We start from the raw sequence: 22,278 nt of genomic DNA on the forward strand, positions 1-22,278 counted from the left end.
TTTTTCTTTAATCTTTAAACACTAATGTTATTAACTACTTGATAATTAATTATAAAATATGTATTCTAATTATTTTGTCAGTAGTTTGAAAAAAAAAAAACCCAAATCAGATCAGTTTTGTATTTGAGAACGTATTACATTTTATTCAAGGGGCAACCCACATACATATTGGGATTTCCTGAGGCATTTCTTTCTTGATGCCTTGGAAGCTGAATTACATTTATCAGGAATAAATTGTAAATAAAAATATTATTCTTAGATACATAATAAAAAGCTGGAGACAGCCAAGCTTTCTCTCCACCTCTAAACAAATGCTGCTTTACATAAAATATAGCACTGTCTCTCAAATTCCTTCCACTATAAAGAACTTGGTTTCATTTCTAACTCAAATAAAACCTAAGCATAAGTGTCTCTCTGAATTATTTATCCAAATGTGTCTCCTTATAGTTCCCCCTCATCTGATTCAGCCCATCATTCCTTCTGTCCCCCAGAACATTTTCTGCATGGCTGCCAAGAAGGAGCAGGACCTGGGAAGATTCCTGATGTAGATGCCCACCCCGAGTTCAGGGTGACAGAGCAAGGCTGCTTGGGGCTTTTATTTTTAGCAGAAGTTTTGTATAGCCCAGAAGGAGGTTGGCAGGAGCTAGACTGCAAATCCTGGTGTCATTCTTCTCTCCGTCAGAATTATATATATACACACACAGGCATCCTTTGTCAGATGGTGGGCATCAATAGCTGCTGACTCATGGCAATTGTTGCATCTCTCCCATGATCTCCATTGCCCAAATATCAAGTGAAACTACAATATCAATTAAAACAAATAATATTTCAAATTTGTTGTTCTTTACTACTTTAGTTGGGGAAAAGCAGTGTTTTCTGCAGGTTTATCTAAGTTGTTTCTTCCACTCTTCCACTCTATTCTAAATGTGTTCAGCTCTATTTTTTGACCATAGCAATGATTTTACTGACAAATGTATACAACCCAAATACGTGTGAACAGCATGTGCATATTTTACTCTTACATACACATATTTTATTAATATTTAACTGTGAAGTTATTCTTTGCATGGTATTTTTGAACAGAGAGAACAAAGAGATTAATGGAAATAATTCCTCACAAATTATGCCTCTGTTTGCTTCATATTCTGAGTGCAGATAAGAAAAAAGGAAATGTTTAAGTGAAGTGAAATGAGACCTAGAAGAAGAATAAATTGAAGGAGAGGGTATATGACTGTAGATCTGTCAAGGCTGAGCTGCACAGAGCTGAGGGCCCGAGGGGATGCTAACCCTTGCGAAAAGGGTAACTGTGTATTAAAGAGGAGGTGGGCAGTATCTGCAATAGCAGCCACCTTCCAAAGGAAAAATTAATCTAGAAACACATGGAGAAAGAAGCATTTCAAACACATGTCAGATTGGCCTCCACTCCCAAGCCTACAGACTGAGATAATTTGGCTTAAAAAAGAGATGGATGTAAGGCCAAACGTGAAAAGCTCTCTGTTTAATTTTATCCTTTGTCCTATAATCTATTTTAGGCAAATAGATGGCCCTTTGTTTTGAATGAGGTGTTGCTGAGGTCTGGCAGGTGCTCAGGAAGGGCAGTGCCTGCTGGCTGATGCTGCTGGCTGTGCTCTGCGTGGGACCCTGAGCACTGCTGGGCTGCAGCCGTGGGCTGAGGAGCACCTACCTCAGCAGCACTGCAGGGCTGCACTGGGGCATGCCTGGGACAGCTGCTAAATGCACATTCTAGCAGAACTACTGATGGTATTGGGTAACAGTCAGTAATCAGAAGCTATTTCAGCATTTCCCATGGTAGAAGTGATCTTCAAACCATCTCTGACCCTACAGATATGGGCAAAAACCTGTGTGTTTGTCCATGCAAGTGCACATCCCTCCCTGACAGCAAATATAAGCCAGACACTGGAGAGTGGCTCAGGTATCAGATACCATCTCAGAAACCAACTCATTGGTGGAAACAACCTGCTTAATAAAAGGCAAAAAGAAAGGGAGTCATGCTGCAAGCTGGAGAGCCAGTGCCAGAGAGATCTTCTGTACATGCCTCGGCCTTGGGAAACCTTAGTTTGGAGCTCAGTTAAGGATGAGACACAGGACTGTAGGAAACTTGCCTGCATTATTTCCAAGGCTCAGGGAGCTACTTGTTTCCTATTTAATCCAAATAGCTTTGCAGCTTCAGAGACAAATGTGGCAAGAACAATAACAAAAATGTCTGTAGTTGTTCCAATAATTCTTTGTGCTTGTTTCCTGTATTTGTTTCAAACTTAAATGGCAACAGTCATGCTTGACAAGATGAGGAAACCCAAGGTTTCCTTCTTTTACACTTCACAGTTCCCACACGGGGATATGGACATTTTTGACCTGTTAGTCTGCATTGTTAGGATACACAAATGCCTTTGACCATCATAGCTCTGTACATAGGGACCCTTTCTATCCATCCCTATACGTCTGATGGGGGTTTGACTGGTCATGGAGGTGGCATGTAGCTGTTGAAGCTGTTGTCATGCTGACCCGCTTTAAAAGCCTCTTTATGGAACTGTGATATTGCTGTTCCCTTCTGCCCTTCTTTGGTCACTCACACCATCCCATGACATGCAGACACTGGATCAGGTGGTGGTGGTCCCTGGGGTCTGCTTCCATGTGTCATGTTCAAGGAATAGCAAAGACTGAGCACTTATTAATATTTAGTTTTAGGGAGGATTATGAACAAATGATACAATAATGGAATGAATCTGGAAAAGATCATCCCTGGGGAACACCAGAAGTCACTAGCTGCCAACTGGATTTGAGTTCATTCACCACAAATCTTTGGACTCAGCCACCTAGCCAGCTTTTAAAATAACTTTTCCTGAACTACTTTGTTTGCTTGGTTTTGCCAGCATCCCTGCTTCTCCCTGTGCTGCAATGACCTAGATGTCCCTCCTGCTAATGCCTGTCACTGCTGAGTCCAGAGTGTGTAACTCTCAAAACTCAATTCCCCTCAAACACCAGTCTGGTTGATCCCTATCAGGTCATAAAAGCAGGCAATACAAAATGATTACAGAAAGAGCCCAGATGCCTACAAGTAATACATCTACCTTTTAAATGGATTTATTTACTTATTTTACAATTACATGATGAGCATTTTGGTGAAATTCTGCTCTCATCTTCAAATGCCCTCAGTTTCTCACTAGTTAAAAGCCCACTCATTAGGAGGAGCACATTCCGGGGACAAACACATCAGCTGTTGTAAATTGTTTCAGCAAAGTTTTCTGCTATTCATTGATTTTATGGAGGTAAGTGCCATGTTATTTACTCAGTTAACAATCATAAAGACAAAGTTTTCCCTTCTGCTTGTAGTCTACCAGTTAGGAAGGATTTCTCTTTTGTTTTCTGTACCATGTAAATTCTGGACTATATTTGTATTTTGGTATCTTGGCTTGTATTTTTATCTGTCAAATATCTATTTGGTGCTTAATACTCCAACGTGTAACAGCAGTTTTAGTTTAGAAACTTGATACTGACATGCTGTTTGTGAATAAAATTCACATTTCAAAAAAAAAAAAAGAGTAATGTTTTGACTTAAAGGTTATTTCAGAATTTGATTTATCAATTTAGTACTTAAACGCACTGGGCTGTGCAAGCAGCGCTGCTCACCCAGAGGGCAGCTAATTGCATGCTGTTTGGGTATTTAATCCCATATGAATAATAAAAAAATACTTCTTTCATTAGAAGCAGAATATTCAGGGGAATTTTTTCCAAATGGTAGTCACATCTATGAAGAGTGCATTTTAAAATAATCTCAAGAGGAGCCCAAAAGAAGATGCAGTTCATTGTTTGAAAATTAGTTCCATTCATTAATGATTGGAGTCAATGTATTGTGCTGGGTTTTTGTAGAGCTAGAGGTATTTTAAATTCATTTATTTGAAACAATGTAGACAACAAACTAAGCTGTGTATTGGCATGCAAATAAAGTGTAAAGTTAATTTCACCTCAAATGCTTTACATGTATTTTCCAATTTGTTTTGAGTTTCTGTCGTCAAAGTGTAATATTCCCTTTTGTACTATCCAAAGAATAGTAATTATTTACTGCAAGCACAGATTTAAAGTGGAAATACACAAATGTTTTAAGAGTTTGCCAACATATTAGGATTTTTTAGCTGACTAAAGGATACATTTTTCCTCTCACAAGATTATAAATGCTTAATACCTCCTTGAATTCAACTGGAATATTTCCAGATTTATACCCTTCAATTAATTTCAATTGAATTTTCTTGAATTACACTATCTGAAAGCATAATTTATCTTTGTGTGAGCTAAAGTTAATTTAGCTTAGAGCATTTTCTCAAGAATAAGCCAAGGCCTGATTGTAGGCATTCTTTCTGTTATCAATTTGACTTAATTTTCTCTCTTATAAGTGCCTCTAATAACAATAAACCTTTCAGAAAATGAATGTGTGAATTTAGCAGATGGTGTGAAAGAAGCTAAACTATTTTAAATGCTTTGCAACAATGTAAACTCATGTATTATTTATTGTACAGTATTACCAATTCATACATTCTTATAAGCTATTAAAATTCCACGCCAGAAGGTAGGATGTATTCTATTAGTGTCAATTAATGTTCATGGTCTTCAGTTAAGAATATTTAGTGATAAAATTAGAAGGAAAATCTATAAAAAAGTGAGAACTTTACAGAATGCTGGTGGTTGGCACTTTAATTTTTACCCATTGAAGGTCAGAGCCAGAAGAGGGTACTGTCCATGCTGAAGATATTAGTCTTAACTATTCAGGGAATTAAGGCTTTAACAGCTCTGATAATCAATATGGCTCCTCTGAAAGGTATAACCTACCAATTTATTTTTCTCCTTTAGTCTTTGCGTATGGAGAATAAATATATATTAAATTGCATATAAAAGTCTGAACTTTTGACATAATTTTTGCATCTTTAAATATTGGAATATTTTTTCCTAGAATACCTTTGTCTTCAGTTTATAATGCAATAGAGCAGATGGACTGGAATTGAAAATAACAATGTATCAGGCTTTTGCATAAAAAATTAGATTAGTAATTAATGTATTACATGCAAGCTAAATTAATGTATTTGACATATAAAATGGTATAATACTTCAGATGTTCCTTCCACACAAAAAATATTTCTTTTACTCAGTCATTCAGTAATTGAAAAATTGTTTGTGGCACATATGTATTCAGTCTCCCTCTACTGCACAGACAGATTTAAACCATATTACTTTATCTTTCCCTGGTATTCAAAGTGTCATCAATAATCTGCAGTGATTTAAAATGACAGCACAATCTTTTAACTAGTATAATACTGGGACTCATGATCTGTATCTTTATTTTCCCTCTGTCATTGTGCTGAGTAGCCCTCAATCTTGCTGGTGCTAGTGAAATGACTTGGCATAAGAAACAATGTGTGTGAACATGTAGCAGTCTGGCCTCTAATAACTAGAGATAAAGGTATTACAGGTAGAAGAGGATAGACCAGGACATAGGAAGGGTTTTTTTTTTATAACTACAATGGTTATTTTTAATAGAATAATTTCGGGCTCCATGGGAACAATATCTTGTCAATACCAGATTTTTCCCTTTCATTTCCACGCTTCCTTTCTTTTCTCTCAGTTTAAGGCATGACACAAACTGCACATAACAGAAAGAATAAAATTAAACAGGAGTTGCCTAAGCAAAACTCTGCCCCAAAAATTATTTACTGTAAGTCTTTGATACGCACCAAAGAATGTCCTCTAGCATTTTACATTTGCTTCTACATGAATAATCCACAGTTCACAAAAACATCAGCAATGATAGCATATGCCTGGATCCCCATCTCCTTGGACTTTGAAGTTCTTTTCATATATTTTGCATGAAAATAAAGAGATGCTACTCCATGCTTTACAACCTGGGTATTTATGCTCACCTAATGGAAATGAACTGTAATATGTCAATCATATGTCAATTTCTGAACTTTGATCTTTAAGAGAGATTATAAACATAGAATCAGAATTATAGAATGGTTTGGGTTGGAAAAGACCTTAAATATTATCCAGTTCCAACCCTCCTGTCATGGGCAGGGATGCCACCCACCAGATCAGGTTGCTCAAAGCCACATCCAACCTGGCCTTGAACATTTCCAGGCATGGGGCATCCACAGCTTCTCTGGCTAACCTGTGCCAGAGCCTCACCACCCTCATAGTGTAGAATTTGTTCCCTGCATCTAATCTAAACCTACTCTCTTTCAGTTTCAAGCCATTCTCCCTTGTCCTTTCACTACACGTCCTTGCAAAAAATTCCTTCTCCATCTCTCTTGCAGGCCCCATTAGGTACCAGAAGGCTGCTCTCAGGTCTCCCCAGAGCCTTCTGTTCTCCAGGCTGAACAACCCCAACTCTCTCAGCTTGTCTTTATAGGAGAGGCACTCTGAGCATCTGAGCATCTTCATAACTCCCTTCTGGATACAGTGGAACAAATCCATGTCCTTCTTATATTGGGGGTCCTGGAGCTGGATGCAGCATTCCAGGTGGGTCCTCACGGGGCAGAGTAGAGAGGCAGACTGCTGGTCATTATTCTCTTCATGCAGCCCTGGGTGTGGTTGGCTTTCTGGCCTGCAAACACAGGATGCTGGGTCATGTTGACCTTCTCATCAACCAACACCTCAAGTCCTTCTCCTCAGGATGTTGTCCTTCTGTCCATTTTTAACTTGGGATCTAATCTGAGAAATATAACTGGAGAATGACAAAGATGTGAGAGTTGAGAGACTGAAAACTGGCAATTGTGAGGGTAAAGTGGATACTTAATCTCTCTCTAATGCAGTTTTACATTTTGGACCACAGAAGGTTTCAAGATAGAATACTTCTAAGACAGTATTGTCTATCCATTTTTCCAGCTTACTCATGAAAGCCATTATTCAAAAAAAACAGGAAAAACAAGATTTTTGCATAGTTTTCAAACAGAAGAATAACAACAGGGTCAGACCAAGACAGAGGCAGACTGGACAGATTTAGTCATTCCTGTATTTCCTAAGAAGACAGAGAAATATACATATGTGTAGATAAACACATTGTAAATATGTATGATGTGCATATAAATTATACCTCATAGGGAATAATGTATTAATACACAAGCTTTTTCAAATTATTTGCAAGCAACTTTGAAATGTCATTGTGTGGCAAAAAAAAAAAAAACAACAAAAAAACCCAAAAAAACACAAAACCCTTATATACAGTAGAAATGTCTGTATTTCTTAGCCACAGTAATAACTTCTACACCAAATGAGGTCAGTCTACATTCAAAAAAAGGACACTTCTAGCTGCCAATTTTATACATTCCTCAGAGGAATTCAAACAATTCAGTTTCATTTTCTCCCTTTTTGTCAGCAGATTTTATTTCATTTCCTCGAAAAATAATTTCCTATGAATATGAGAAATGCTAGTTAAAATGAATATGTTTGTCACAAAACAAAGTGTGAAGTACGCTCAGCAGCTGCAAGACAGGAGTTAATAGCACATATGAGAGCCTGAAAACAAACTTGGAAAAATGTAATTGTGGTTTAGATCACAAAACATTACTGTTTTGTTGGAGAAGTCACTTTTCCTCTGTGAGTTAACTGTACTCTTTCCTATTCTGGATTTTAAATTATGTTAATCAGATACTGCTTATGAGAGAATCATAAATGGCTGTTACCATAGGAACTACAGATTTTTTAAAGTTTGTATCTGAATTTTGGAGTAATTATTGAGTTCAATGACAGTTGTGTGGTATAATGCATACTTCACAGATTAAACCAATTGTGTCATAGCTAATTGCATGGACTATACTTCAAGTCAGCACATAAATGAGTATAAAACGAGAGGATGACTTTTCTGGCTGTTATGAAGTTCTGTTGTCTGGTTATATGACCAACATAAAAATCATAATAAGCAGCAGCTGTAATGTCATGTGTTACAGTGCAAAAAATGCTGGGACAATCAATAAAAACCGTTAGAGAAGAACTGTCCATCTAGAGAACACACCATTGATCTGTATCGGAACACATAGTGTGAAAATAGGTTTCTTTAGCATGAGAGTCTATATTTTTATGAATTTTAAGTGGTATATTTTGTAATCAAAGTGTGCAATTAAGATGTCTAGTTCAGTTGTTTTGAACTATTTGGAAATCAAAATACAGTGGAATTCTGACTAATAAACACAGTTGAGTACAGGTTGGACCAAGCAGTTCATTGGGAAAAGTAAATGTTTGCAATTTTTACAAAAATTATGAGAGGAATATGCAGAAATGAACTGATCTTTCAAGAAATTCAAGAAATGGCAAAATTCAAAGTTACTAAAGGATATATTGAAGTCCAGCCATAACCTGCTTCATCCTAGACTGCACAAGAGAAACTGAGGCAAATAGAAAACAACATTATTTTGTGCAGTGAAAGCATGATTCGGAATTTCCTGAATACAATAAAAAAAACTTCATCAACTTTGTGAGATTTGTGATCAGACCCCATTTCATTCACTTATGAACTTGTTTTTGTTTTTAGAATATAGAGCAGAAACTCTGAGTGAATATTCTGCTCTGAAAACACTGTAGTGCCACAGAAAGCTATCTGCATGTTTGAGAAGTTAAACTGACCATGATAATGTGTCATTGAATTAAAAAAACAAAAACAAAACAAAACAAACAAAAAAAAAAAAAAAAAACGAAGAATTTGAACCAAAGTTGATAATGAGCTTCAGGGAGGAATTGGTAGTGTCTCTGCTCATTAAAAACAGGGATTAAAGCAGTCCAATTAGTGGCCATGCATGAGAGTAAAAAGGATGAAGTCCAAAGACAAAGCAATGGAAATTGTAATAAAAGATGTTTTGTTCTTGTTCAGAGGTTCCTTCATGAATTTGTGAAACAACAGATAATTTCTTTTCTCATCATTCAGAACTATAGGCTTATCTGCTTCTTTGAAAACTTGTTTCCCTTGCCTTCAGAAGAATTTTTAAAGCAAAAACATCTGTAATTAAATTCCTATCTGCAAATAACATCAGAATTAATTGCAGATTAATGCAACTATATCGGAACTTTTTCAAATGATGATTTTTTTTTCTTCTAATTATCTCCTCTTTAAGGAACTGTGTATATGGTAATGTCTCCTGTGTGGAATAAAAAGTAGCATGGAAAGTGAGATGATTTGCAATGAAATGCAGTTCTTTAATTGCAGTGAGATGCTTTAGCCATCTAAAAGGTAGGCATGTTATCTATGCACTTACCATCTTATTTAGATTAATAGAGATCGCTGAGTAGCTAATTCCATGTAGCTTTAAATAAGGAATTTACAGCAACTTTCTGAGGTATCAAGTATTCACTAGAGGATCCTGAATGACTGCTCTTGATCAGATCCTAACTTCTAAACAGCTTGAGCAGCATTAGAGAGATTTCCACCTTTTTTTTTTTTTTTTTTTTTTTTTTTTTTTTTTTTTTTTTTTTTTTTGTGGGATTCATCTTGCAGGTGCAGAAATCTGCATGTCTAGAGTTGAGCAATATGTCCAGCCTTCTTCACAATTTCAAAGATTTGGTCAATCTGAATCTTGAGAATTATTTGACATTTCCTGAGATAAATATTTTCATTTTATCACTTGTGATGTTTTGTCCTGAGTGACCAGCTCTGGGGGTGAGCCAGGTGACCTCCAGAGATCCCTTCCAGCTTCAACTACTCTGTAATTTAAAGTCTTGTCAGGGGCTTTAAAATCTTGTCAGGCAACAAGAATTGCCCAAGAACTAAAAATACATACTAAAAATACCCTGCAATATTATCTCATGACCCAACTCTGTTATGATTTATTATCTGCAATATTCTAATGTCTAGGACTCTCAGATCTAGACAAGAACTCTACTGTGTTAGTCATTAATATCTAAAAAACGGATCTAATTATATGTACATAATAACACAAGGCTGAACAATCCAGCATTTGGATTGTGGGAACAGGAAGTTGGGATCTTTTCCCAGATCTTTTCTTACACAGAAATTCACTAAAGGTATTTTCTTTTTTCCTGATGCTCTTCCCATTTTATCTGAGCTACCACTTTTTAAGAAAATTGGTGTTTATTTTATGGATTTGTTCACATGTACTGCAAAGCAATCCAGTCCAAATCATGAAAAATCACTTACCAGTGTAGTAAGATCATTTGCTACATCAAAGAAGAAATGCAGAGTACTGTGGTGTGTTCCTCGGTTTGTATAAAACAGGAAGGGAAAGGCAGTTTTTGTGGCTTTTTTGTTTGTTTGCTTGTTTTTCTCAGGCCATGGCATTACTTAGATGATTATGCAAGACTGCAGGAAAATGGAGAAAAATATACCAGTTGCAAGTATAAAATTTCCTTCCAACAGATCAGTGCAATGAAAATAACCTTCTGTCCTTTTTGAGCAGACAGGCTTTTAAGTAGTGTTGGCTTGGTGGCAATGGCCCATTTCACTCAAGGATGATGTCCTTAATAGGATCTAGAGGATTATGAACAACATTTTAAAACTTGAGTGCTAAATCTATATTTAGGTCTACAGAACAAGCATTCAGAGAGTGGGTGAGGAAACAACAAAGCATAACTCTTTACCTTGGTAGTGAGGGCTTGCTCCTAGGAAATCCTGCGTTTTGGCTTCTTGCAGTCCCGCCCTTCACTCCCTACCCCAGCCACAGTTCCATGCAAATTGCTTCCTTCTCATCTTGGGAAGGTGCTCTCATATCAGACCACAGATGAGGGAACTCAATGCTTTTCTGGGACTGAGGATGGAAAAACACAAAACTGAGAACAGAGAAGGGCTGTTCTGTAGGAGACATAAGGACAAAGTAAAGTTTAAGAGAAAGGCAGAAAAGTATGAGAGCAGTGTCAGACAGGAAAAGATCCATCAAACCCAGAGGATGGAAGAATGACATGGAAGGACAAATGACAGAGGAAGAAATCCTGGATTATATAATTTATTGGAGCAAACATATTTTCAAACAGGGGAAAGCTCTTCTAGTCTATAAGATGAATTTAGCGATTAACTGATGTTAATGGAGGAAATACCAAGGACAAGTAAAGCCAGACTTTAGAGGCAAGGAAAGAAATCACTAAAATGGATGAAAAAATAGGGAAACATCCACTTTCAGGACATTTAAAATTCACATGTCTCGTGCATGAATTGAACCTGCAATGCACACAGGAATTGCAGTGATTTAATATGTGTCTAAAATAGTGAATGATAGAAAATAACAGCTGAGATTATAAACTATTTTGTACTATATATATTCATAGAGAAACCTTTTTAATGATCTCTGTAGCATAAAAAGATCAGCAAAGAAACCTGAATAACAAACCAAAGACAGAGCTGAGTTGTGCTTATTGGTGAGGAGACTGGAGCAGAGACTGATCTGGGAGCAGAGGCAGATTCTGGAGGACATGGGGACTTGTGGACATGGGGTACAAAGCAGGGGTGTGTCCAGGGTACCAGCAGCCTTGCAGCTCTGGCAGCTCCCAGAGTACTGCAGCCCCAAGCCAGTGTGACTATCAGGGAAAACATCAGACCCTGAAAGGAAAAATTAAGATGAATACCCCTCATTTCGAAAAACTAGCCCCTTTTTCAAAGATACAGCATGTTCTTTCAGCTAGTTCAGATCTGCTTAACGTATTTTATCTTCTTTAACGTACAGATATTTAATTTGTCTTTGGAATAAGTAGCTTAGACCACTAAGTCATTAGTAGTATCACTCTTCTAGCCTGCAGATTGATTATCACACTTGCATCTATTCATTTAGAAAATGAAAATGAAATTCAGGGGTAGATAGCATTTTCATATCCTGAAAATTGCAGAGTTTCTGAGTTGTCTTCATTTATCTGTGTGAGGTAGAAGTGTCTGCCTTTTATTTAAATTACCTTTCCTATTGTGACTATTTGAATATAAAGATAGTAAAGGCTGTAGCCCTGCTGTGATGATCTTCTAGGCAAGTCAGAGTGACCATAGCAGAGCTTGTTTGGAAGCTGACATTTCAAATGAGTGCACATTCTTTTTTTATACTGTCATTTTAGGTTATTACTTTATTATTTAGTTTTGTAGACATGAGGGAGCAAATAAATGTTATAGAAAGGTCTGAAACAACTGTGTGAGGAGTCTGGGTGAAAAGAAAGTGAAGTTTCCAGAGAGTGTAGTCCATCAAAATGCTTTTCAAAGCATTTGAAATTAGTGTTAACTTTTACAAGAGCAGTTTTGCACTTTTCTCTCTTTGCACTGAGTTTAATGTTATCGAAAGCAAATCAAGCCAAAAGACATTCCCTTACCATCAAATTTGCCTCCGTGCTGCCCTTCTGACATCTTATCTTGGTTTTGTTTTCAAGGGCACATCATAGCAATTTCCCAGAAAAAGCCCAAGCCATGGATGTTGGGGTCACAGCGTTGGCAGTGGTGGCACTGCTCACTCTGGCTGATGCTCGCCTGCCGAAGCCGGCACGGGCCCCTCCGGTTCTGCACAAGCCTTTCATGGTTGTTTGGAATGCGCCGACTGAGCAGTGCAGGCTGCGCTACAAGGTGGACCTGGATCTCAGTGTTTTTGACATTGCATCCAACATCAATGAGACTCTGAGTGGATCCAATGTGACAATCTTCTATCACACCCATTTGGGATACTATCCCTACTATTCAGATAATGGAGATCCCGTTAATGGAGGGGTGCCCCAGAACGAAAGTCTTATCAAGCACCTTAGCAAAGCAAAGTCTGACATTGACTATTACATACCCATGAAGAAATTTCAGGGACTTGCAGTCATTGACTGGGAAAACTGGAGGCCCCAGTGGGATAGGAACTGGGGCAATAAAAGCATTTATAGAAATAAATCTCTTGAGATTGTTAGGAGACGGCAGCCTCGGTGGCCAGAGGACAAAATTAGGAGAGTGGCTAAAGAGGAATTTGAAAATGCTGGCAGGAGTTTTATGAATAACACCATCCTTCTGGCTGAGCATATGAGACCAAACGGTTTGTGGGGTTACTATCTTTACCCAGACTGCTACAATTATGATTACAAAGAACACCCCCAAACATACACAGGGAAATGCCCACCCATTGAGTCTTTCCGCAATGACCTCCTGCTCTGGCTGTGGAAGGAAAGCACTGCTCTCTACCCTTCCATATACCTGGATTATATACTGAAGTCAAGTCCAAACGCACTAAAATTTGTTCATTATCGGGTTAAAGAGGCAATACGTGTTGCCTCAATTGCTAGAAAAGACTATGTTTTGCCTGTATTTGTTTACTCCAGACCATTTTATGCCTATACTTTTCATGTTTTAACAGAGGTAAGCAGACAGACTTCTTTCAAAATGTAGAAATTAGAAATAGTTTCTTAGAAAAAATATGTTCTAAAAGCACTTACACATTTGTTTTTCATATTTAAAGCAGCTCACCGAGAGGAAGTACTGTAGTCACAGTACAAAACTCTATACCTTTCAAGAGTTAATATTGCAGTGGTTTGGTCTACCTCTGTGAGATAACATTGTATATTTTTAATGAAAGTAGTTTAGAAAGAAAATACAAAGAAATATATTCTTTAATATATAATAAGTAATTCATTGTGATATTTTTAATTTTCAGGGCAGCTTGTGAAATGAGCTTGACAGATATTGTGAAGTTTAAAATTAATTAGCGCGATGGAAAGACAAACTTTCATGAGAAAAGATCCTCAGGGCTTTTTTGTTTCTTTATGCAAATGTAAATTCATTCCATATAGAAATAAACTAGTCAAGTAAAGTAATCTGTCCTGGAGTTCCTAACTCCTGCATGATGAGCATTGGCCATCTATCTCACTTTTCAGTACAACCTCTTCATGTCCAATATTTAGTGCTAAACTGTGGAGTCTTTTTATCAAAGAAACCCAGTTTTTGAGTCATGCAATGTTCCATCAACCAGTGTTCAAGTGTAATAAATATGTAGTGGCCACAACACTGAAGGTAAATGATATATGTGAAAATATCGGACTTTCTGGATAGGTAATGATGATTGTCGCTCTGACTTTGTTTATGCCCATTATAGAGACTCACTATTTCACTTATTCATTTCTCTAATAGTTGCTTCAAGTGCCAAAAGCTTTTCTTTGATTTCTATCAATTCCATGAGAAAGGAGAAAATCTGGGACAGGGAACTCATGGAAATTACCCCTTGATAACAAAGGGCATCTGGGGGTGCTCCCTCCTTTTATTTTATGGAGAACTGCTTGGTAGGCTCTTTGTAATGCTGCCAGAGACAAGTTCCTGACTCAAACCAGAACAGAAAAAGGGAGAGAAGTGGCAAGGGAAAAGGCAAAGTTCAGTCCAGTAAATTACAGGCTGTGTGGCGCTTCAGCCTAGAGCTGGAGCTGAGGAGGTGCAGCAGTTCCCTGAGAGCCTGAGAAATGTGTTGGGCTGATCCCAAGAAGCAAATGATACTTTCAGGCTGCCCCTGAGAAGCAAATTACATAGACGTAATTAGGAATCTGGTCTGGTTCATTTTCAGCAACCAGTAATAATTTGGAGTGATGCTTCTCTCAGGTTACATTCTTTAACTCACCAGCCTCTTTTCCAGTTGCATGGAGCCATTGACTTCTGGATGTTTGAAAGATTGCTTTACAACTTTACAAAGATCTTTACATAGCCAGAGAAACATATTTGGATTATGCTCCACTACGTATTTGCTAATAAGGACAGCATGGGCAGGATGCTCAACATGGGACAGGGCTTAACCTGGCCAGACTACACACATCATCTGTGAGAACAGCTTGGGGTCTGACAGGAACTTAGAGGGTTGTATTTGAAAACATAGAAATGATCCAGAAAATAATCTTCTTGTCTTTTTTCATAGCCCTGGAGCCACCAGGATAATTTAAATGTGGTTTTGTATGCTCAGGTTTTAGACTAGGTTGGAGCTTCTCATGAGACCCATGCCAAGCCCCTAAGTGATGCTCACAAAGTTACAGAAAAGGCATGAAACCTCTGAGCTTCAGAAACAATGTGCATGAAGGTGACAAGGAAAGGTCCCAGGACAATGACATCCAGGCTAAATGGCCACAGAAAAATTGGGGCAGCAGGCAGATGAGATAGTTTCCTGACTTCTGGCAGGGACTGGGCCAGGACAACCACAGCCTTGCTCCATCGAGCTGTGCAAGAGCTGTGTTTTCAGTTCCAACAGAAACACTACTGACATTCAAGACTTGTGTGCAAGCTCTTCTGTACAAAGGGCTTCTGTGAAATTGCACGGTGGAGTCAGAAAAAATGGTTGTGAGTCAGAGTCACTGAGGGAGAGACACGGGTCTATCAAACCTTCAGAAAAATGAAAGGCCCAGGTCCAAGACATATGCTGTAGCTGTGTGTGCTGTACCTTTCACCCCAACTGCATCTGGAAATCAGACAAGTTGTGCCTAAGATGTCTGAGAAATTAATCTTACTTTTTATCTTGGAAACAATCTATAAATTCTGAATTCGGATCCAAATAATTATGAAAGGTTTTTGTATTTGCTAGAAATGTGTATAAGCAGTTTGCCATCTGTAGGGTATTTAGAAACTTACTGCTTAGACAATTCACTACTAAGTGTGTGGGGGAGGGAAGTTGCACAGTAGCATCTGTGCTTCCTAACTAGATGACTGAAATCATTAATAAAGCAGGATGACAACTGGCAAATGATTAATAATGGATAGTAATCCTGTTGTTCCCCTACAGATAGTCTTCTCTGATGATCATGTGTGCATGTGTATAGAGACCAACCCCTGCAACCATGCCAGGCTTGAACTACTATTGCTGAATACAGAAGACTCTTGTCTGTAACGAAGACTCTTCAAGATTACAGATATTTTTCTTTCCTCAACATGTAACTAGAACTGACTGTCTTGTTTCACATTCATCTCGAGCTCCAAAACTAATGGTTTAGTTCACCTCCTATTCTTTTAAGGTCCAGTGCAGTGACTTGGGTCATCTAAATACAAAGAAACATTGACAGACAGTAGAGCTTCCTCCTCCCTGCCAAATCAGGTCTCCATTTGGGGATAGCCCAGCCTAGTCTTGAGGACCTTAGGTAGTGGCACACTACCCCCCAAAAGCTTGTACAAAAATGAGCATCACAAGGGAAGAGGCTTGTTGACTTGTTAATCATCTGGACAAATACCAGTTGCCAAAGTCTGATACAAGAAACAAATTAGGATTCCCCAGCTAGACAAATGATAAGATATTAATATTTAAAATGTCTATTTTTTGAAAACTGCATGTTTTCTTTCATATGAGGCTTTTATTACTGTCTCAAAGAAGAGCCATTCCAGTGAGCCCCCACCAATGCCAAGCTGTGCTGTGTGAGAAGGGGCAGTCCAAAATCAGGACTACTGCGTCAGAGGCTGCTGGTGGAGTTCATGTGCCTCACTCAGTTTTTCATTGAGGGTCTTTCTTATCTCTGGCCCAAATTTGTCATTCTCAACTATTAGGAGAGGCATATATCTTCCCTTCTCAAAATACCCAAATGAAGAATGAAACCTTTATTTTCTAACCTTGTCTGTGGCAGAGGAGGAGGAAGTAGGGGATGGTGCCTCCTTCTTTGTATGACCATCCACTGGTCAGAGCGTCTGCCTCTGGTGCAGAAGCTCTTGGCTTTGTTGTCTTCCTGACCTGCTCAGGATGAATCCAGCACCCTGGAGGGTGCAACTTCCTCCATAGATCATTTGAAGAAGAGCTCTTCTGAATTGATGGCTTTTGAGGTACTAAGCCTGCCACATTCATTCAGTAAAAGACATAACTATGCCTAGATTTGACAGTCAGAAACCTTATGTCTTTCCTTGTGGGCAGGTTGCCTAATTATTAACACAAATTTATCATAAGCTGTAGTTGGGTTCCTACTTACTTCTCTTTCTCTCCTTTGAACCATTGAGTTGGTGCAAAGCAAAATGGCATCAGACAGAGATGTCATCTAAAACCTCATGATGAAGGTAACTCTCTGGACGGTTATCTGGACATTATATATCAGAGCAGCTCTTTCTATTTCTCTCCTTCTGGGAAGGACTCTCAGCACGTGACCTTTGTTCCACCTGTGCAGGTGCTGTAAGAGCCCTTTAAGAATCCCTAGAAAAACATGCCTTCCAATAAAATGCCAAATTTTGGCCTTAGCCAAAGATAAGTGCTGAATTTCTCAGTGTTGTCAGGGTGGTAATTCTAGACGGCAGGAAAGTGGAAGAGTAGGTGCCTCATGGACTTAGGTGTGAAATTATCAGTGCCATTGGACTTCACACATCTAGAGGCCTGGATGAACTTTAAGGATTCATTTTGCCAGTTTTATATCCATATGAATTGGACATGAAGTGATGTAATATTTTTATGGATCTGATAAAAATAACAAAAGAAAGATGTGGAATATGGAGTTATAAAAACTAGATTTACTGCCTTCTGGTCAAGCACTCTAATTCCCAGAGCATATTACTTACAAAAAATTTATTTCAGGGCTTTCTCAGGTCCTAGTTCATCCAGCAATCCTCAGTATTTATTGATTATTTATTCTGGAGGTCTGATAAGTTTTAATTAATTTTTTAATGAGATCTGAAAAGTGTTAGTGCAAAATCACTCAACCGTCATGTGAGTAATGTAGAATCACATCCAGTCTTTGCATCTGGGTAAACTTCATAAAATGTTTTGCAGATGACAAAGGCCTAGGAACCCTCATTACCAACACAACAGACTGAATTTCACATTCTTTTAACATTTGATATTTTGATCTTTAATTAACACACTTTTTTTTTGTTTAACTGATTAATTAATTAATTCCCATAGGAAATACCCATCCTCCTTAACCCCCTTGAAAATAACACCTGCAGTCCATACCACTATCGTTTAAAAAGTACTACTGGTCTGTATGCTTTTAAGAGAAATGACAGTCTCTAAAATACTGTTTGGGTGATCAGCAGCAACAGGAGCTTTAGGCAAGACCAGTTATACCTTAAATCAGTCTGAACTCTGCACTAAGAGCCAGTAAGCAAGCTCTACTCTTCCACACTTTTGCAGGTTCTCCTGCAGTTTTTGTCCAACCTTTAGTTAGGGGTCAAAGCCACTGCTCACTCTGAATTCCCTGTAATTGTCTTCAACTCTTCAGCGGTTTCTCCCTTTCCCATGACATTTCTGTGTGCTTTTTTGTGTCTCTCAGGCCACAAATGTTTCAGGAATGGAAAATCCATAACTATGCATTGATAAATCAGTGCAGGCCCACTTACACAGAGGAATATATTATTTAGTAGTAAATAATAATGGTTCTTCCACTCTGTAATTTTGCTTTTCTAAATTTGTCACCACCATACTGAGATAATTTGGCTGGTATTTTTGATTGGTATCTAGTTAAAGAGTTGCAAAGACTGTTGCAAAGACCATAAGTATATTTTTAAAATAATTTTCTATTCATCAAATTGAGAAATATTGTAATGTTTGTCATTACAAATACTGATCAGGGATTACTTTTTATTCCATCATTGTAGACATAAATGGTTTTAGATGCTAATGAGTCTTGATATTTGGGGGAATAAGTTCCTTCCTACATATTTTTGAATATTTAATTGCATTTTTCTAGACACAATATTCATAATCTCAGAGAATGGCTTTAAGACACTTACAAGATACATTGCCATGCGGTTGGCAAGGCACTGGTGACTCCTGTCCAACACTCAGGCTGCTCTGGTAGAGTTGTATTGTTGCTATTGCTATAACTCAGCTGCTTATTGGTTCAATTCTAAAAGTGGACATGGTTAAATATGCAGGTGTGTGCATTTGGGTTTTTTTTCCCCACTTGACACTTGTAGCAGGGAGAGAGGTTCATTTTTCAATTATTTGCTTCTTGGACTAATGGCACTCATGCTGGTAGAAACAGCAACCCTGTCTGTAACATGGCTAAAGCAGCACAAGTTAGACCCTGCCTAAAGCCATCAACTGCAGCCAGACACTGTAAGGGTGATCCAGTGATGTGTGATCAGACTGGCCGTCACTTACCAAAAATGCTACCTAGGTAGGTTTGGTAATCATTCAAAGACTAGTACATAAAATAGGTCACTAAATTCTTACTCCACTGGCTTGGCTGGAGGAACCCTTGTGAACAAACTATAAAGACTTCATTATTTAAGAGGCACACTGATGAATGCCACCTATGCAAAACTTTGTAGAGACACAGAAGAGCTTTCTAAACTAAACAGTGATTTTATTGTGAAGAATATACCTCAGGACCAATGCTTCCTCTGGGGAAAAAAAAGAAGTGATGCCCATATCCCAGTGCTTTTTTTACTTTCACTTTTGTATATTTGTTTTTCTCATGTGTGGATTTGGCCTCCTTTTTCAGAGGGATCTGGTCAATACCATCGGGGAAAGCGCGGCTTTGGGAGCAGCTGGAGTTGTTCTCTGGGGCAGTATGCAGTACGCCAGCTCAAAGGTCGGTCAGATCAGTTTGCCAGTTCTTAAGAATCACCTCAGTACCTCTTGTCTGACACCACACCCTCCATAGCACCTATCTACCTTTATCAGTGCCAACATCAGATCTATCAGATCAGCCAACAACTGAGGATGATGGCTCAGTAATAATTTCAGGTCTCATTAATTCTGTTAGGCTGAAAATCCTGTTGCTCCAGAGCACATTGCTTTGGGCACATCATTTGTAGCTCAGTGGGATAATGAGTCCAGGTGAGGAGAAAGACATGTTTCAAAACAATGCCATAGAAATATAAGCACAGCTTGTTTTACAGTGTTCTACTTTGTAACTACTGCAGCTGTCCAGATTGACTGGGAAGGAATGGAGCCTGGAGGTGAGGTATTTTCTCCAGTCGCTAATGTTGAAATGTTACATGGAGAATAATGTCACAAGAAAAGCCCTAGTTACTTCTCCCAGGTTCTTCAGACTTTCAGAAATAAACCTTCTTGAGGACATGGGAGGCAGAACTGGAGTTTCCCAGGAGGAATGGCAGGATAGCCCTCATTCTTAAACCTGGGCTTTGGTGCCCACTCTGCTTTTCATGCAGTCTGCTGTCCAACTCCTGATGTCTCTTGGAAAGTACCACTGACTTGGTCAGAGGAACCAGGAAATCTGAACTGGAAGTTCTGAGTTGCAATTGCAGCCACTTCTGTGCTGGTTTATGAATATTATGTGGCTCCTGGTAAACTGAAGGTATTGGAGTCATCAGGGCCAGAGTGGTGATTTAATTTGTGCTTTAAAACCTGTTAGTCCCATGCATTTCTCCCAATCAGCAGTTACCAGAAATCTGTACTTAAGGGTCCAGTTAGTCTCAGATATGAACCATATTAACTCTCTTTCTGCTTCCTGGGAATCTTTCCTAGTCTCACACTATATGTTTCTACCAGGCACTCAAATAGAAACTATAGTAGATGTCAATATTTTTCTAATCTTACACATGGAAATAAACTCATTTAAACCAAATAGATCCCTCAAGAATGTAAGTTGAACAAGATTTATCTCAATTGATTACTTTAGGCAAGAACAGTTTTAGTAATAGCATCTTTTTAGACATAATAAACGTGAACATAATGCTAGATACTGAGAAATGTGTCACGGTCTTTTATTTTTCACAGGAGAGCTGCTTAACGGTGAAGCGGTACATCGACGGACCTTTGGGACACTATGTCATTAATGTGACCTCAGCAGCCAAGCTCTGCAGCAAAGTCCTGTGCAAGAAGAATGGAAGATGCATCCGCAAAAACAGCGACTCTTCTGCTTACCTCCACTTGTCACCCAGTGATTTTAAGATCCATGACCGTCACTCAGAGAGGGGCCCCAGGTTCCAGGTGACTGGTAAACCCAGCCTGGAGAGTATTGAAGCCATGAAGCAGAGGTTTATTTGTCAGTGTTACCAGGGCTGGACAGGAATATTTTGTGAATTGCCTGATCAAAAGCTATTGGAACACTGGGTTCATGTAGTGTTTAGTAGATCAAGAGAACAAAGCATTTTTATCTTCCTCTTAGGAGCCATACAGCTTCTTCTGCTTTGTTCTACAAACTAAGGTCTTCTAAGGTAGTGCAAGGGAATAAAAAATGGTCCCTCTAAGAGTTCTGTTTCTCAAAAAAAATATTGTAAAGGGAAAATGCATTCTTGATTAAATGATTTTATTCTGTTTTAGTAATTTTCCACTCCTGGAACTTTTTTAGACACTAAGAATTTTGAAAGCATTTTTTTACCAGGTCCTTTACTCCTACCTTGTGTTTCACTCATGTGTTCAACAGATAAAGATTCTGTTGTTGCAGTGGACGTTTTACCTGAGGAAAAAAGTTGAATGAACTTGTAGAATGATTCAACCATGTAGAAATTTAAAAACAACACAGAACCTCTTTGCTTTTGATTTAACATAGTGATGAGGAGAGTGTTGTGGATCAGGGATTGGGAACTGTTCTCTGCAGCTCTTGCTGAAATCAAGTGGTACATTGTATGAGCAACTGCACTGTGCCCAGAGCCTCATCCATTGATCCTACTGCTTCTGTATAAGCAATGTGAAGGTTATAGAGTTAGACATCAGCACACACTTTAAAAAAATTATATTTTAGTATTCTGAGGCCTAATATGATTAATGTTACTTCCAGTGGTATTGGTATTTCCAGTACTAGTGTTCTGCCATCAGTTTCAAAGATACTGTCTGAGTGAACATCTCTGCAATTACTTTTAGGTGAGGGGATTCTGAGCTCTGAGAGCAGTGCTGGCAGCTGGCACCCAGCAGCATTTCCACCTGGGCAGGAAGTTGGGAAGCACTTCTTTTCTCACCCCAACCCCTTGAGAAGGAGGCATCCTTGCTGCCTTTGGAGCTGCTGCAGGTCTTTGCTTTCTGCTGGCTGGTCAGTGAGTGGGAGAACAGAGAACAGGCTGACAGATCCTGCTGTCAGTGTGCATTTCCCTCAGCAAGTCAGGAGAAAATGAAGAACTCTATTCATTGAAATATTTTGGCTTGCAGCCTTTGGCTTCAGATGGGGACCTCTCTGAAGGTGGTATAGCTTAATGAACTACTGACTACTGGTTAATTTAGCATCCATAACACACTGTTCTGTCAAGCTGTGCCATGTCCATTTGCAGTTATTCATTTATTCATGTTCATGTGTGAACAAATGTATTCCATCAAAGACCCATCTGTCTTCCATATAGCCTTTCAAATGTAAAAAACAATGGATGCCTTCACTGAATTGAAGACAAGCCCAAGAACTTTCCTACACCACTCTGACTTACTAAAATACTTTAATTTGAGATTTCTGTATGATGTGTTGGACTTAGTATTGCTCCAGATCATGGACACAAACATT

The 22,278-nt window shown here is 38.5% G+C and overlaps 1 protein-coding gene across 1 annotated transcript; it reads left to right on the forward strand.

The window, feature by feature from the left end:
* Positions 1 to 12,385: 12,385 nt before the first annotated feature.
* Positions 12,386 to 20,996, forward strand: LOC128807596 (hyaluronidase-1-like). The gene is made up of 3 exons (XM_053978090.1): positions 12,386 to 13,303; positions 19,327 to 19,416; positions 20,568 to 20,996. The coding sequence occupies exons 1-3, from the start codon at positions 12,386 to 12,388 to the stop codon at positions 20,994 to 20,996; spliced, it is 1,437 nt and encodes a 478-aa protein (XP_053834065.1).
* The last annotated feature ends 1,282 nt before the right edge of the window (positions 20,997 to 22,278 follow it).

The sequence above is a fragment of the Vidua macroura genome, chromosome 5 (genome assembly GCF_024509145.1).
Source record: "Vidua macroura isolate BioBank_ID:100142 chromosome 5, ASM2450914v1, whole genome shotgun sequence".
NCBI lineage: Eukaryota > Metazoa > Chordata > Aves > Passeriformes > Viduidae > Vidua > Vidua macroura.

What these genes read in the sequence shown, in the direction of transcription:
- LOC128807596 (XM_053978090.1), top strand. Translation starts at nt 12,386, where the DNA reads ATGGATGTTGGGGTCACAGCGTTGGCAGTGGTGGCACTGCTCACTCTG. An exon ending in CTTTTCATGTTTTAACAGAG is followed by an intron (nt 13,304 to 19,326) that starts GTAAGCAGACAG and finishes CTCCTTTTTCAG; the next exon opens with AGGGATCTGGTCAATACCAT. An exon ending in TGCAGTACGCCAGCTCAAAG is followed by an intron (nt 19,417 to 20,567) that starts GTCGGTCAGATC and finishes TATTTTTCACAG; the next exon opens with GAGAGCTGCTTAACGGTGAA.